The sequence below is a fragment of the Anneissia japonica genome, unplaced genomic scaffold (genome assembly GCF_011630105.1).
Source record: "Anneissia japonica isolate Jap-2015-1 unplaced genomic scaffold, ASM1163010v1 scaffold234_len1672027_cov178, whole genome shotgun sequence".
Taxonomy (NCBI): Eukaryota; Metazoa; Echinodermata; class Crinoidea; order Comatulida; family Comatulidae; genus Anneissia; species Anneissia japonica.
The window spans coordinates 84,096-99,606 of NW_022738761.1; the positions used below are offsets into that span (position 1 = coordinate 84,096).

Below are 15,511 nucleotides of genomic sequence, written 5' to 3' on the forward strand. Positions count from 1 at the left end.
GAAGGTCAGCTTTCCCACCTAATTTTCACAAATTGCTTAACTATTACCGTGTTAAAAAAAATGCTATTCACCTATTGAGGACAAAGTGCACATTTCTGGATCTGACAATTAAGCTTAAGATTTGTTATTAGGACTATTTTTGCATTGATATTTTTCTTTGTATCATACAGATTCTTCCAGAATCATGAATATGACAATAATAATAAATAAATAAATAAATAAATATAAATAATAATGATAAAAATAATTATATTAAAAATAACAATAAATAATAGCAATAATTATCATCATTTTATCTAAACTTCTATCACCGTTACATTATTTTTAGATAAACATTTCTTTTTATCTTTGATAAGATGCGACAAAGTTTGAATAGTATTTGTTAAAATTAACCGGATTGGCTTTCCACATTGCAATTTAAATGTATTTATGTTTTATATTTATTATTTATTGTAATTCAACAGAAATATTTTTTATTAATGAAAGCTAAAGTTGATTTTATAAGATACTAGCTACATTGAAATACAGTATTATGTGTTACTTTGAGGGCATAGCCATCCACAAAATTTCATAGTTATATGTTACATACAATTACAAATGTATTATAAAACTTGTTTACCACATCATTTTTATTCTTAAATGGTTTATTTTACCAGTCGTATCTACTGTAATATAAATATTGAAATATTAATGAAAGAAACAACACTTTATATTTTATATAGCTTATTTAAACGAAGTATATTTCAGGGGCGGATCCAGAAATGTCCAAAAGTGGGGGGGGGGGGCGAAAGTTGGGCCGATTGAAAAGTTAGGCCGATCGAGACAACGCTGACCTAGGGGTCCGGAGGCATGCCCCCACGAAATTTGTGTTCTAGACGCCCAAACATAACATTTGAAACTTTCTGGGCTATAATTTTTTTCTTTTTCTCTCCCTTTTTTCCATTTTTTTTACCTCCCAAAATTCGGGCCGCCCGCCCCCCCCCCACCCCTAACTCTTATACACATCTAGATGTGTATAAGAGAAGTTGCCTGTAGTGCATCACGAAAATACTGTGAAAACAAAAATTCCTTCTACTGGAAAATGTTCAATACAGTACCTTTTTTAAATATAATTTGTAGTAGAGCCTGCATTCTTCATTAATGCCTGTTAAGATTGAGAATCTAATCTTCCTGAGATTGTTATACTGGGATTGCTTATGATATGTATGTTTTATTCAATGTTTTTTGAGAATATAATATATTGAGCTTGTTATACAGGGATTGGTTCTGAGCATTATCTACCTTCGCCTCTCTACTAATAAAATGTACTTACTATACATGTGTGTATGAAAATAGGAATATGAGAATACTTCTTGTTTTAAATGAAAGAGTATAGAAAGTGTTTGAAATATGAGAAAATGTAAAGCTCTGTTGAAAAACTGTATGCCCTGAAAATGTGACATGCCTATATATGGTTGTGATGACATAACATCATGACCATATTTAGGCATGTCACAAGTTTTTGTTAAATAAAATTTGATAGTCTGGACAGGGCTGAAGTTTGAGTCTATAATTAGAAACTATATTACAAATACAATATGTTAATACAAATAAAAGAAAACAAATGTTAATATTTGTGGAAATTTCTTTTCTTTAATACTATAATTTGTAGTACAGTAGTTGTCTTTAAAAGCTGATAAAATTCCTTTCTTAAAAATGATCTGATTTATACAAGAAGTCCTATAATATAATAAACTAGAAAAAAATAATCCTTAATTTCTATGTAAAATAAGCAAGTGCAAGTAGATGTATATCATTGGAAATAGCATTCTGCAAATTCTCTAAAATCTGAAATATTGAAACTCTTTGTGTAACAATGTAGGGTGCTTAAATATTTATCCTGCTCTATTTAAAAAGTGAAAACATCCTGAAAACTTCCTTTCTTTAATTGAACATGATGTCCCCATGCCCCAAAAAAGCTGACACCTCCCTAGTCACCCCACCTGCCTTGAACATTTTCTAAGCAAAAATATGAGCTCTTGAAATTTATTTTCACGTCCCACTCCAATTTTTCTACTCATAGGTACGCTACTAGCATAGCCTAATTTAAATTTTATCTAGTTGATCTGGTACCGCAGACAATTAGAATGCATTGCATTCCCTCAACTTGCCATTATTGCTTTCTGCAATAATTATTAAGAATTATTATTATTATAAGAATTATTGCATAATTCTGTGTAATAAATTCCTACATTATTCTATATGCCTGCAATTGTCTGCAGTTTGTGTTGTCTGCTTTCTGCGACACCAATCAGGAGATTGTTCTTGGGTGTACATGTAAATGGTTGCATTGTCGTCATCCATACACGGTAACCATATTGTCTGGTGTAAAATAGTCTATCAGAATCGATACACGCCATACACAATTTTGCTGAAATTATCAAGACAAACAGAATTACTATACAGTTCAAAAACAAGAAAAAAAAGTTTTACAATTAAAAATAGACAAGTTTAATTTCTTTTGCAATGTAAATATAGATCTCTATTTCTATATATACAATATATACATATTATACATTAAACATTAAGGGTATTTCCAAATATATTACTCAATTCCCAACATGCTTTCTCAGGAAATTGAATTTTCGCTGTTATCAATTGACAAAATTTCTGTTTATCTAACAATTCATTTAGTTTAGAGAAAAACTGTTAAAAAATCTGGATCATGTGTCTGTATTATAATTCTATTTTCAACTACATTTGCTCACTCATCTTTAATCTATTAAAATACATGCATAACATTGAAAAAACTGTAATTTATACACTGTTTAATATGCTGGGCAGACAAGAAACGAGATAGCTTGATGCATGTTGGAAGTGTGAGTCAGCCGTGGGAAATGATCGCTTCCGCCATAAAATTAAAAGACGTTATGATCACATCTGTACGGTCAATGAGTAACATTGCGACAAAGAGAGAAAACCTATAGAGCTACATAAGATGATTTTATTAACGGTCACATTAATTGGAAGGATGTGAAAATCTATCGCACAAACTGGATGTTGAGATAATCAAAATATTGCAATTATTGAATAACTAGATGGATTTGTTGTTGAGAAGTTGTGGGGCCAATTGGTGATGAGGGCAAGATTTAGGGGAAAGGCAAATGGTGAGGGTAGGATGTTGTAGGAGACAAATTAATGGTGAGGGGAAAATGTGGTGGGGCCAGCTGATAATGGGGGAGGATGTTGTTGGGTTTGGAGGCAGTGTCATGTGACATTTTGGTTGTTCACTGATTGGTTAATAATAGCTGTCAAATAAATTCCCAAGCCCAGTACACACTATCAAATTTTCTTTGACAAAAAACTGTTATATGCCCATATATGGTTATGATGTGCCTATATATGGTCATGATATGATGTCATCATGACCATATTTAAGCATACCACATGTTTTATCAAATAACATTTCTGATTCTGGACAGGATTTTGTATTGAAAAAAAAAAGTTTTTGTATAATCAAAAGTATTCAGCCAAGTTTACAGTTATGTATATCAATATATTAATTATTTAAATTAAACTATCAACCAATCAACCAATCAATCAATCAATTAATTAATCAAAATAATAATAATATTATCTACCATATGGAACATCTGGTACAAAGTAAACTTTTTATAAGCCTTTCATTTCCTTAAACTTTTCAATTTTTACAAAAAAAAAACACCCGTTGTATGCCTACTGTATTTATAGTCATGATGTGCCTATATATGGTTATTATGATGTGATATTTAGGCATGTCACATGATTTGTCAAATAAATTTGGTAGTTTTTACATTAATCCAAAAATTTGTTTCTTAATCAATTAAGGATTGCCGTAAAAAGCACTGAATATGCCAATATAAAACCACTTGCATCTTGCTAAAAGTTGATAAAATATCTTTCTAAATAAAGCCATTCAATCTTTGCAAACTATATCAAGATTTTATACATAATATAATGAGTTGTGTTATATTGCAATGATATTTGAATAACGGTTTTTTTTTTATCTGATGGTCTCCCCTGTTTAATAATTTATTCAGCTATACTATAAAGCAGAAAATATATGTTAAATTGAAATAAATACATTTATTAATTAGACCCTCTGAAGTGGCTCTCATGGTAACAAGAATTTCCTGGCCATTTCTTTTGCCAAATTATATATGTACTATGCAAACGATTTATATTGATTGAAATTTGTATGGTTTAATCATTAATTAAGTCCTGTCCACGTGGCATGCATATGGTCATGATGACATCACATCATCATCATGACCATATATAGCCACCTCATAATAATAATAAAGTTCTTAACCGTTCTGAATCAACAGAACAAGTGGTTGTCATTGACTATCAGAGTAGTTGACAAGCTTCAACTGTGCAAAACAAAAGGAGGACCCAAGAGAAAAAAAAATAAATAATAATAATAATAGTGCAAATAAGAATTAAAGAAAACTAACTGTATGATTATGGGCATACAAATTTTTGTTGTTGTCAAATACAATTTAATAGTTTGGACAGGGCTCTACTCTGAGTCCGAGTCTCAAAGATCTTTATCTTTCAGGATATAAACAACATTACCTTCCTTGGCACGGTCGCTATCAAAATCCCAGGATGTGTGCTCTGCAGCATGTGCCAATATTCTGTAATCCTAGAAACAGGAAATAAAAGTATAACAATAACCAGTGCAGTTCCAGGGGTGGCAAAAAGGGGTGCTTGCCCCTCCAGAAGCAGTCAAAGTATCACTAAAAAAAGCTTATAGGACAATTATAGGTAAAACCGCAAAACCTTCACAATCTCTTAACCATATGTGTCGCCTCTTTTGGGCCATATGCCACCCTCCCTCCCCACCTTTTTGGAAAGTATAAAAACAAAAAACAAAAAGAAAGAAAGAAAAGAATATTTTGATCGTCCAAAATGCCTCCGAGGTTATTTCTGGGCATCTAACAAATACCCTAGTGTTGTAACTCAATTGCCACCCCTCCCACTTTAGGTCCTCCTTTCGGACATCTCTGGATTCAGGCCTAAATCGGGCCAAATAAAAAATGTGGGTCCACAAATGAGTAATATCCTCATTTTAGGACCCTCCAAGCACTGTTGTAAAAAAATGATGTTATAATAAAAATTATAATGATGTGTAATACATGTTTATGATAATAATGTAAATGATATTAATACTGTAATGTTTAATAACAATAATAATTATGGTAGTAATAATAATAATAATAATAATAATAATAATAATAATAATAATAATAATAATAATAATAATAATAATAATAATATACAATCCTCATACATTTTAGGACACTGCCAAGCACTGTTGTAAATAATGATGTTATAATAGAAATTATACCATGATGTATAATAATACATGATAATAGTTTAAATATTATTACTGTTTATAACAATAATAATTATGGTAGCAATAATAATAATATTTAATGACAATAATAATAATAATAATAATAATAATAATAATAATAATAATAATATTAATAATAATAATCTAATAATAATATTTTATAATAATTTTAGTAATAATTCTAACGATATCATACCTCGTAAGAGATTGGTCGATTTCGTAGTTTCTCACTTCTTGGATAGGTTATGACATGGGTGTCCCGAACAGCGCCATAGCAACAAGGGCTGGAGGCAAATGAGGCATTAGTCTGCACACATCTTGTTATCACCATATCAGTAGCAACTCCACAGGCATGCAATGATACCTGCAAAAATTATTTTTAAGAATTTAATTTTTTGACCAGGGAAATGCTAGAGATATATTGGTTAATCCGTTTCTCTTTTTAAGTATAATATTGATGTAATGTACTGTTTATGTTGTTTTTTTTTCTTGGTTATATTGGTTTATGGATAAAAGAATTCTGAAATAAAACTTGAATTGAATAAAGTAGGGGTGGGCTTATACTTGAGGTAGGCTCATACTTCAGGTGGGCTTACATTTAAGGTGGGCTTATACTTGAGGTAGGCTTATACTTGAGCTAGGCTTATACTTGAGGTGGGCTTATATTAGAGGTGGGCTTATATTTGAGGTGACTTATATTTGAGGTGGGCTTATACTTGTGGAGGGGCTTATACTTGAAGTGGACTTATACTTGAGGTGGGCTTATAATTGAGGTGGGCTTATAAGGTGGGCTTATACTCGAGGAACTATGGTAATAATTTCACATATATTATTAGAAATGCAGGTATAAAAACATAATGTTTACATTGTTGCTTTTTATAAATTTAAGTTTTTCTTTCTTTTTGTAAAGATTTTAAAGATATTTTGTATGTACTGTACCCTGAAAAATGTCAAAAATCCTAAAAAAAATGTTGATATTAACTTTTAATCACTTTAAAGTAATATGACAATGATAAACTGGAGGGTAAGCATTTGTAAAATTCACCAATTTCTAAGTTCAAATTATTTTATTAGTTATTATTATTTCTTAAAAAATTGTGTTCTGGTTATTTACTACTGTTTTCATTTTCTTTTTCATTTTCATTTTATGTCGGATTATATTGTCGCTTTGTATTCGTCCAGAATATTATGTCACAGATGTTGACTTGTGTGGGGTCTTTGTTGTGTTGTCAGCTTTAATGGACTGGGTTGGCTGGCTGACATCTCGTCACGTAAGTCAGCTCTCTTGCCCTCATGATCATTCTTTACAGTGAGGACATACTGGAAATTGTGTTTGTAGCACATCATGTTGTTTTAGAATGCGGGGAAATGATGCAACATAATTTTTTTTTTTTTTTGCAAGTTAAATCTTAAGATGTTTCTTTTTTAATTTATCCAGGGGTATTAATCTATTTAAATTGTTAGCATCAAGCACATTATCATTATAATCATCATCAATGCTAAACTCAACAAGACTTCTCCAATCGGATTGATTGTTAGCCAGCATGTGCATACCAGGGGTCCAAGGTGCAAAAAAGCTACCAGTCTGTTAAAATAAATTTTTTAACACATCCATTTCTATCTTGAGTTTTGTGATCACATCTGCAGTGATGTCCACGAGACAATAGATAATACTGTAAATTGTATCATGAATTTGTAGGAGATTCTTTTGCGACTTGTGGGACACTTGAGACCCCTGGGATAGACCCATTTATTTTTATTTTTGCATGATTTGAAGTCGTCCTCTTGGTCGCCTGACTTTTTTCAAGCACATCATGGATCATTAACATGAAAAATACATACATAAACATAATTTAATTTATCATCACTAATGAGAAAGAATGATGTGTAAGTTCCTATAGAATGACTGGGTGGATGTCCACGAGACATTAGGAAAACGCAGTCGATTCGCATCACTGCACATGATCAAATATTATTACCTTCAATCCATGTACAATACATCAGATTTTTTGGTTCAGAATTGAGAGCCATGTCTAAATTTGATTCATTTTTGTGGCATACATATCTGGGGGGGGGGGGGGGGAGGTGCACTTCTCCCACTGAAAAAGTCCAAATATCATGGAAGTACAGGTAGTAGTTAAGAATATTCCTTTATTTTGTGACCTGGCACTCGCTCAGTTATTCATCGAGTCCCCACTACACCTTCGCACCCCAACATCCCCCTACTTCAAGACTCCCTAGAAGCACCACTGACTTTGGCAAAAAAAAATCATAATATACCCATATTCCAAATATCCAATACCCACTTTGAATAGGTTTTTTTTTAATGGAAGTGTATCTATATGAAAAGGAATAGGGTTTTTTTAGTGAAAGAGTATCTATATGGAGACAACAACTTAACATCACATCAGGACATTGTCAAAAATGTTTGGCATTATTAACAGGACTCGAACCAGGAATCATAGTCTCTAAGCCTGATCCATGGGCTACCTTGCTATAACAGCCTAAACACATGGTTATAGTATCTTTCCCACAGACACACTGTAAATTATAGCATGAATCATAACTGACTAGAGCAGTCTTCCATAGACGCCATACTTCTGCCCTGTACCTGAATACAGTACAGTACTAACAATATGATGGGCAAAACTGTAGGATACCCTCAAGGAAATAATGGAATCGGCTGTTGTATTCAGGCACATTGTTTTCTTGATGGTGCCTGAGTATGTGGGGCAATTCCATTATTTTTTTTAAGCTCAAGGAAGAAAAAATTGAATTTCAGTGCCCTTGATCTTGTCCTTTGACCTTTTCTTCCGAACATTGAATGGTGTCTTTCTTTGATAATTATGTACCATTCCACTAAATTTTATAATGGTCCGTTTATGAGTTTTTGCGTTATCTTTCACAGCAGTGAATACATAACAATAAAAATTGGATTACATTTTTAATCAGGTTTGAAAAAATAATTGCATATTTTGAAGATTAAAAAGATTTAAGTGTTGCTGCTTACATAGTAAGCTTGCCTCAATCATAATCTTTCATAAACTTAAAATTATTCATATTAAATCATACAAATATAAATGATATGTATTCATTCACTTTGGATGATTGACTTTTTTTTATCTATTGCAAAGGATGTAAAAAATTATAGCTCAACCAAGAATTTTTTTTAGATTTGAGAAAAAATGTGCTAAAAGCAAATGTTACTTTGAATTTCAAAACTGCTGTTTCATGCAAAACAAAAATTGGTTTTCTTTAAAAGATGTAAATGAAAACAGTATTTCATATGAGATTCATTTGCAAAAATGAACAAATAGTAAATACACACAAAAAAAGCCATTACCTCTCAGATTCAGTTGATAATATTAACATGTTTCTGGTTTATATTATGAACTAAAACAGATGCCATAAAATTCCTTTGTTTATATAATTTACAGCAAATGAGTATGCCTATAGAATGGCAGGTAACAGTAAGGAATGGCACTGTTAAAAGTCCTTGTCTAAAGGAATTTTCAATATTGATGGCGCTATTTACATACTTCTAATCTAAATAACAGGTCAGTTTATAACAGGGATGTATTATCTAGTGTTATTATAGAGGGCGATATATACATATTTCTAAATACTTGCAGTAAATTTTTTTTATCTGAAAATATTAAAATTGTTGTGTACTGTAAACGATTTGAGGTGGTCTCTTTCGTCCTAACTCTTGTTGAAAAAGGTAAACATTCTATTTGCCCATTCCTGTGACTATTTGAGATGCAGAACCAGGCAAAAGAGCCATAGGGTTGATTAAGTCGAGTGTCTGAGCGGTAGGGCAGGGGTGCCCGCTAACTTAAGCCTTAACATTGGTGCTGGTTCGAGCTGCTTCTTCTCAGATAAGGACTTCAAATGGAGGTCCAGTGTACACAACTGGCTAGTGTGCACTTTAAAGAACCCATTGCACTTTCATAAGAGTAGGGGGACCCTGATGCTATAGTTCATCTCAGTTCCTTTCACGGAATGATGTGAACATGTAGCTACTATAAGCACCTCTTTACAGCGGCTAAGTTGTCACGGACCACGCCCATATGCAATATAGCACAATGAAGCTGCGAGTTATAAGTTATTCTCCTATCTGCAGTACCTTTATCCAGTGTCTAAACCAATGGTACAACTGAGGGGTAGGATTATATATCTGGAACCTATACCCCTTTACGGAAATTTGATCAAGCTTACAGTCACATGACCTTTACGACGTCAAAAAAAGGAGAGAATATTACACACAACACTCGTTGTGTTACAACATGTAACCTGAACCATCCTGACTTGAAAACCGGCTTCATTATGCATTGATATGTTAGTCTGTTTTGGCGAAAATAATCTTAACTATTACATACTAGACTAGTTAATATCCATTTTCCTTTTTGAAAGGACAATCATTTTGATGTTTGTTATTACGACTCTTGATGTTGATCTATTCATTCAGGCAGGTTCCAGGATACATGAGTGCTGTGTGTAGTATCCTGTTCTTTTTAGAAGTCCCCAGGTTGCATGACTACAAGCTTGATCAAATTTCCGGAAAGTTGTAAGGCTAGAAAATCTGGCAAACTGACGGTGGATACAGGTAAAAACATCTGTCTCATTTGAAGTTTCAGACCTGTTTAATGTTTAATAATAAACAATTCAATGTTATAGGAGTGATGTTTTGCACTATCTGACATGTTATCGTATCGAATACGCAGTACGTTCCCAAATACTTGCAAAATAGCATTTTCAGTGCCCACACTTCTACTTGGGGACCAGATTCAACACCAGGCACTAAGCGAAAGCTCGGTATAGTCTTGTGGCTATGGCACCAGACTAGTTATCTTGAGGTTGTAGTTTCGATTTCCATTTGAATCACTTTTTTTATTAGTATTTGGGAACGTGAATATACACGTGAGGTAGGGCAAAACATCACTCCTATGATATTTTTCTAAAGCAAACTCACATCGAAATATCAATTTAATGTTGTATTATACTATCTGTATTAATCAAATCACCGCATGATCTTACCCCTATGTTGAAGCTTCCATGATAGTAATCAATATTTCCAAGGTAGAATGTGGCATTTTTTAGTCCCAATTCTTTTACTCGGTTCAGGCCTTTAGTAAGTGAAACTTCCTTACTTTCAACTAGTATAATATGGCACTCTGGTAAAACAGAAGCTAATACTATGCCAAGATGTCCCTGTAAGAAAACACATAATTATAAGCAAATAAATACTAACAACAATACTAATGAACAGTCATAATAATGAACAATCATAATATAAAAAAAACCCAATTGGTACCTTTATCAGTCTTTATAAGCTAGATATTAATGATTAGCAATAATAATCATATTTGATTGGTGATGGACTTTTGACACTGGGTGGTTGCACCATTTTAATGGGAAAGTAATACATATTTCTTTGCATCATACTTCATGTAATTTAGTTAATAATTTCCATTAATCTTGTTTTTTGCATGCATTAAAATGGACACTCTTCCACTTGGAAGAAAGATAAGCCTTCATTTTGTTTTTAATAAAATGCTTACTGTAGAACTTATTTTTAGGTGTATTTTATAACACAAACAATTACTGTTTTCTAATAAGAAAGTATAATACATACTCCAAGTATTGAAATGTACACCATTCATTAATATTTGTTTTTGCATGCAATAGAATGGACACATTGTGATTCATTGAAAGATGGATTGTTCCATCCATCTTAAACTTGGATGTGCTTTGTTGAATGGAACAGTCCATCTTTTGTACTCATGAAATACCTTTCCCACTGCAAAAATACAAAATCACTCATACAAGATAAACAATTGACTCTCACCCCTCCACTACAAAAATCCACCACTTTGTCTCCTGGTTCAGCAATCAACTTCACAGCTGCAACGATGTTCTCAATCTGTTGACACTTTCGTTCTGAACGGCCACTTGGTACATCACCTATATGACATGAAAATGTGAACTGTCATTAAATGCGAAACATGCACTACAAAATATGGTTTATCTACCAGTATGTTTAAGTCAAGTGGCAGTACATGGATTTGCATGGCAGTGTGGAGATGACAAGTTTTTTGGAGGAGAGTGTAAGTGGGCACGGTTGGACATCGCTCAGAATCCATTGGAGGGGTCCAGGGGGCGAATGTTCCAGGCACTATAACAGTTGAGATTTCAAAGACTTCCTTAATCAATATTTAATTTAGCAATTTGTTAAAAAAAACATCATTTGTTTTCTCCCAATTGTAATTTTTCTCATCCTTCTCTCCGCTTTCCTAGTCCTCCACTGGTGCCATTGCTGCACAAGTCTGCTAAAGACTATTCAATTCTCTCAATCCTCTGCTGTCTCTGCCACTGTCAACGTCTCTCCATGTTCTCATTACAATGAAAAATTTGATTGGAAGTTGAAAAGTTTTTAGTCACAACACAAATTATATATAGAGGGCCCTAGATTTGGATGGTAGTAATTTTGAAAGCTTGATGGTGTATGTATGCAAGAAATAAAAGAGCATGTGAACTCTTATTCAACAGCCAAAATCTTACCATTGTTCGCACTTGGATTAAATGACCCAGTTAGTTTTAACATAAGCCATAGTAAAACTAACTGAGTTGTACTGAAATCCACACGGCGGTAAAGGACATCAACTTCAGTGTTTAACCTACTCGTGCTGTTTGTACTGGACTTTTCGTCTTGGTAAACTAGCTTGGTTAGTTTACCATGGGCAAATGGTAGTTGTAAACTAACTGTGCGGCTCGGGTAAGTTACCTGAGAGGTAAGTGTTCTGGGTTGTTCGTACTGGACTTAATATGGGTAAACTAAACAGTTTAATAAGTCCTGTGCGATCACGGCTTAAGTGACAAACTTTGTGAGACAACCAATAGTTGGATACTTACCGTAAGCAGGATGAACTTGTGGAGGAAGCTCATCCCAGAGGATCTTGATGTTGGCAGATGGGTGATCCATATATTCAAGCACATATCCTCCATCATTTATAGTCTTCAGAAGAGTTGCCGCTTTACGCTGAATAGCCAATCGCATTCCATGTCTGATAACAAAATCACTTTATGTTTAAAGCAAACTATTATTATCGATATTAACCATTTCCACCAGGGAATATTAGGCCTTCGCTAAAGTATTAAACTAAATAAATGTATTTTTACCATTTTATAACAAAATTGTATAATTATTAATAATTTGATTATTTACAGAAGACAACTATTAGAAAGGTACTGAAAGTAATTATGTGCTCTTACAGCAAAGGTTGCAGATACAAAACTGCTGATTTATAATTCCCTGTTATTAAGTGATCAAATCAATCAAGCAAGAACTGAAAATCGGTCAAAAGAGCTGAGTAACTTTGAAAACCGTTTACTATCCAACTAGGTCATCAATAAAAATAAAATAAAAATAAAAAATAAAAATACTATGATGAGCATTATATATAATTGATACTCACTTTGACACTGGTTTTGCTTCTTTCATTCCAGTACCTTCACTATTCGGCACTTCTATTTCTGGTTGTGATTCATCATCACTGTTGGAAATCATTGGCAGGTCTTCTGTGGGAATTACCATTCTCATTCCACAGGCTTCAGCACATTCTTTGATTTCTGGCAAGTTCCACATTCTGTGGTACCACTTCAGGACCAATGGATTTTTCTTGAACATAGCCATGTGGCCATTTTGCATTGCTTTATAAAGAAGATGGATACATGGGAATACCACAAGATCAGTCAGTGTCATACTGATTCCCTCTGCAAATATATGTTCTAGTTCAGGTAAACTCTCTTCAGCAGCCCTCTTTAGTTTAGATTTAATACTTAGTTCTGATGATGCAGTTTTAATCTGAAGTCTTCCATCAGATCCTGAAGCCAAATCTATGTGTTTATTATCTGGTTCCTCACAATATTGTACATTTCTATGTTTCTTGAGAAATCTATCTTTCTTACTTTCTTCTGAGCTATAACTGACTACATCAGATTCCTGTCTAGAAGCAGTTTCTTCTGATGACATTCCAGAATTAGAAGTCTGAGATACTACATCTGTAGTATCTGTCTTCTCTGCCACAATTTTCCTAAGTTTTCGTTGATGTTTCTGTTGGTTTGATATCTTGACAGGCAGAGATAAGCACTTCTCAAGTTTTCGGATAGACACTGGAACTGTGTCAATATTATGCAGACAGTTTTGAAGATCAGCAGGTAGATCTATCTCACAGTACTTAGTCCAACTGCTACCTTCTGCAAAACCTTTCAAACAATTTTGTTGGAACCCCTGAAATTGATTACCAGTTTCATTTAAAAGATGACAAAGTGAAAGAGAGAAACTATAAAATTGAATAAAGTAAATTTTCGCAATATTACTCCTTACTTATCAACAATAAAGCACACCCTGAATCTGTGATGACTAAAAACATACCAATTTGCTCTCTCAGCATGATGATCCATTGGGCCAACTATACATGGTTAATATTAGAAATAATAACACATTAAAAAAAAAATTTTCTGCCAACTGTAGTGCAAGTCAGATGTTTGTCTTCAATAATGTGACCTCTTTCTATTTAAAATATTATAGAAAAACATGCTATGATTTTATGTGTAGATTGGAAAAGAGTACAAACAAGTTCAGTTAAAACTGTTTATCAATACTGGGCTGCAATCGAAACGAATGGCTCTCCTCAGGGTTTAGTGTACTTTTCTTTTAATATTTCAATGATCTTGTTTTCTGCATTTGTCATATTCTTTTTGCATTTTGTATTTTATATAGCCTTTTACTGCTAAATCAGATTTGATGATTACGGCAATATTTGGTTGGTATGAAAGGTCCATGTCAGTAAGTGAACCAGTTTTATTTACCACAATACTGCAAGAATCTCTGTCTGAAAATGGCTTTAGATGTGGAAGAGGCTTTATATTATTGTGTATTAACCTGGTGTATTATAGGTACTGTAAATAGCAACGATAATCTAATGATAAATTTCAACTTATGCTAGTAAACATACAGTTAGCCATAAACCTGGCATGAAAATTAGTGATTAATAGCATAACAAAAACAGAGGTACAGAAGATTCACAGTAAGAAGGCCCAGCCAGCCGGGATTCCCATAAATTTGTCAAAATTATTTTTCTAAATGAAGAAAAAAAAAAGAAAAATTATGTTTAAATTGAAGTCTGAGAGTGCCATTACGGCCATTAAAAGTGCCGTAATCATAAATTTTCTTACCTCAACCAAAACCATTGTGGTGCTGAGGTGGATTCAGGGACGTATCCAGCGGGGATACGTCTGTGGGAGCCGCGGCTCCCCCCCTCTGTACACAGTGTAAAATTTTTAAAGCTTTTTTTTGAGCCAATACAAATTATTTTCTGGGACCACTCAAAATGAATACCTCTAAAATACGTAAAAATGCATCAGTACTCGTTTTACATAGGCCTGGCCTACTATAATTATAACACATGTCTAAGCATGATTTTTAAAAATCCATAAATCTCATGCCAAGTCTTTTAGGATACAGAAATGTGATACTGTATGGTTCAGTTTGGTTTTTACCCTTTTGCAAGCTTCTTTAAAGTAGGGCCTATTGTTTAATAATACTATACTATTAGTAATAATAATAATAGTAATTCAATTCAATTCAATAATAATAATAATAATAATAATAATGGTGGTGATGATGATGATGGTGATGATGATAATTGATAGTAATATTAATAATATTAAAATGTGAAGGAAATGTGCTAAAGGCAAAAAATAAAGTTGTGATTTGTTGATGATATTATAGTTAAATCTTATATAGTAAATTATAGTTAGGTCAAGTTGTCCTGGATATAAAGTAGATCCCTGATAAAGTACATGAGAAATTTGTTGGCGTTCCATTTTGACTATGTAATGGTGATGTGATGATGATGAATTTTACTACGTGAAAGTGTGATTTCCGGCCATCTAGAGGTATTACTTCCTCAAATTTTCTCACCTCAGCCCCAACTATAGTGGGGCTGAGGTGGTTGTGAAATCACGGTTTTGAAGTATGTAAAGAACACACTCAAAGACAATGTTTTTAAGCTTTGTTTTCTATGGTATATCACACACATTAATAAGATCTTTTTGGTTGCAGAAAAT

At 33.0% G+C, this 15,511-nt stretch overlaps 1 protein-coding gene across 1 annotated transcript in view; it reads right to left on the reverse strand.

Moving 5' to 3' along the window:
* Window positions 1–1,027: 1,027 nt before the first annotated feature.
* Window positions 1,028–15,511, reverse strand: part of LOC117117728 (glutathione S-transferase C-terminal domain-containing protein-like) — a gene marked incomplete at its 5' end in the record, with an annotated part of 17,520 nt that continues 3,036 nt past the window's right edge. The window contains 7 exon segments of the mRNA XM_033262123.1: window positions 1,028–2,410; window positions 4,597–4,666; window positions 5,577–5,744; window positions 10,418–10,591; window positions 11,229–11,344; window positions 12,293–12,444; window positions 12,856–13,670. Coding sequence (XP_033118014.1) covers window positions 2,238–2,410; window positions 4,597–4,666; window positions 5,577–5,744; window positions 10,418–10,591; window positions 11,229–11,344; window positions 12,293–12,444; window positions 12,856–13,670 — 1,668 coding nt within the window.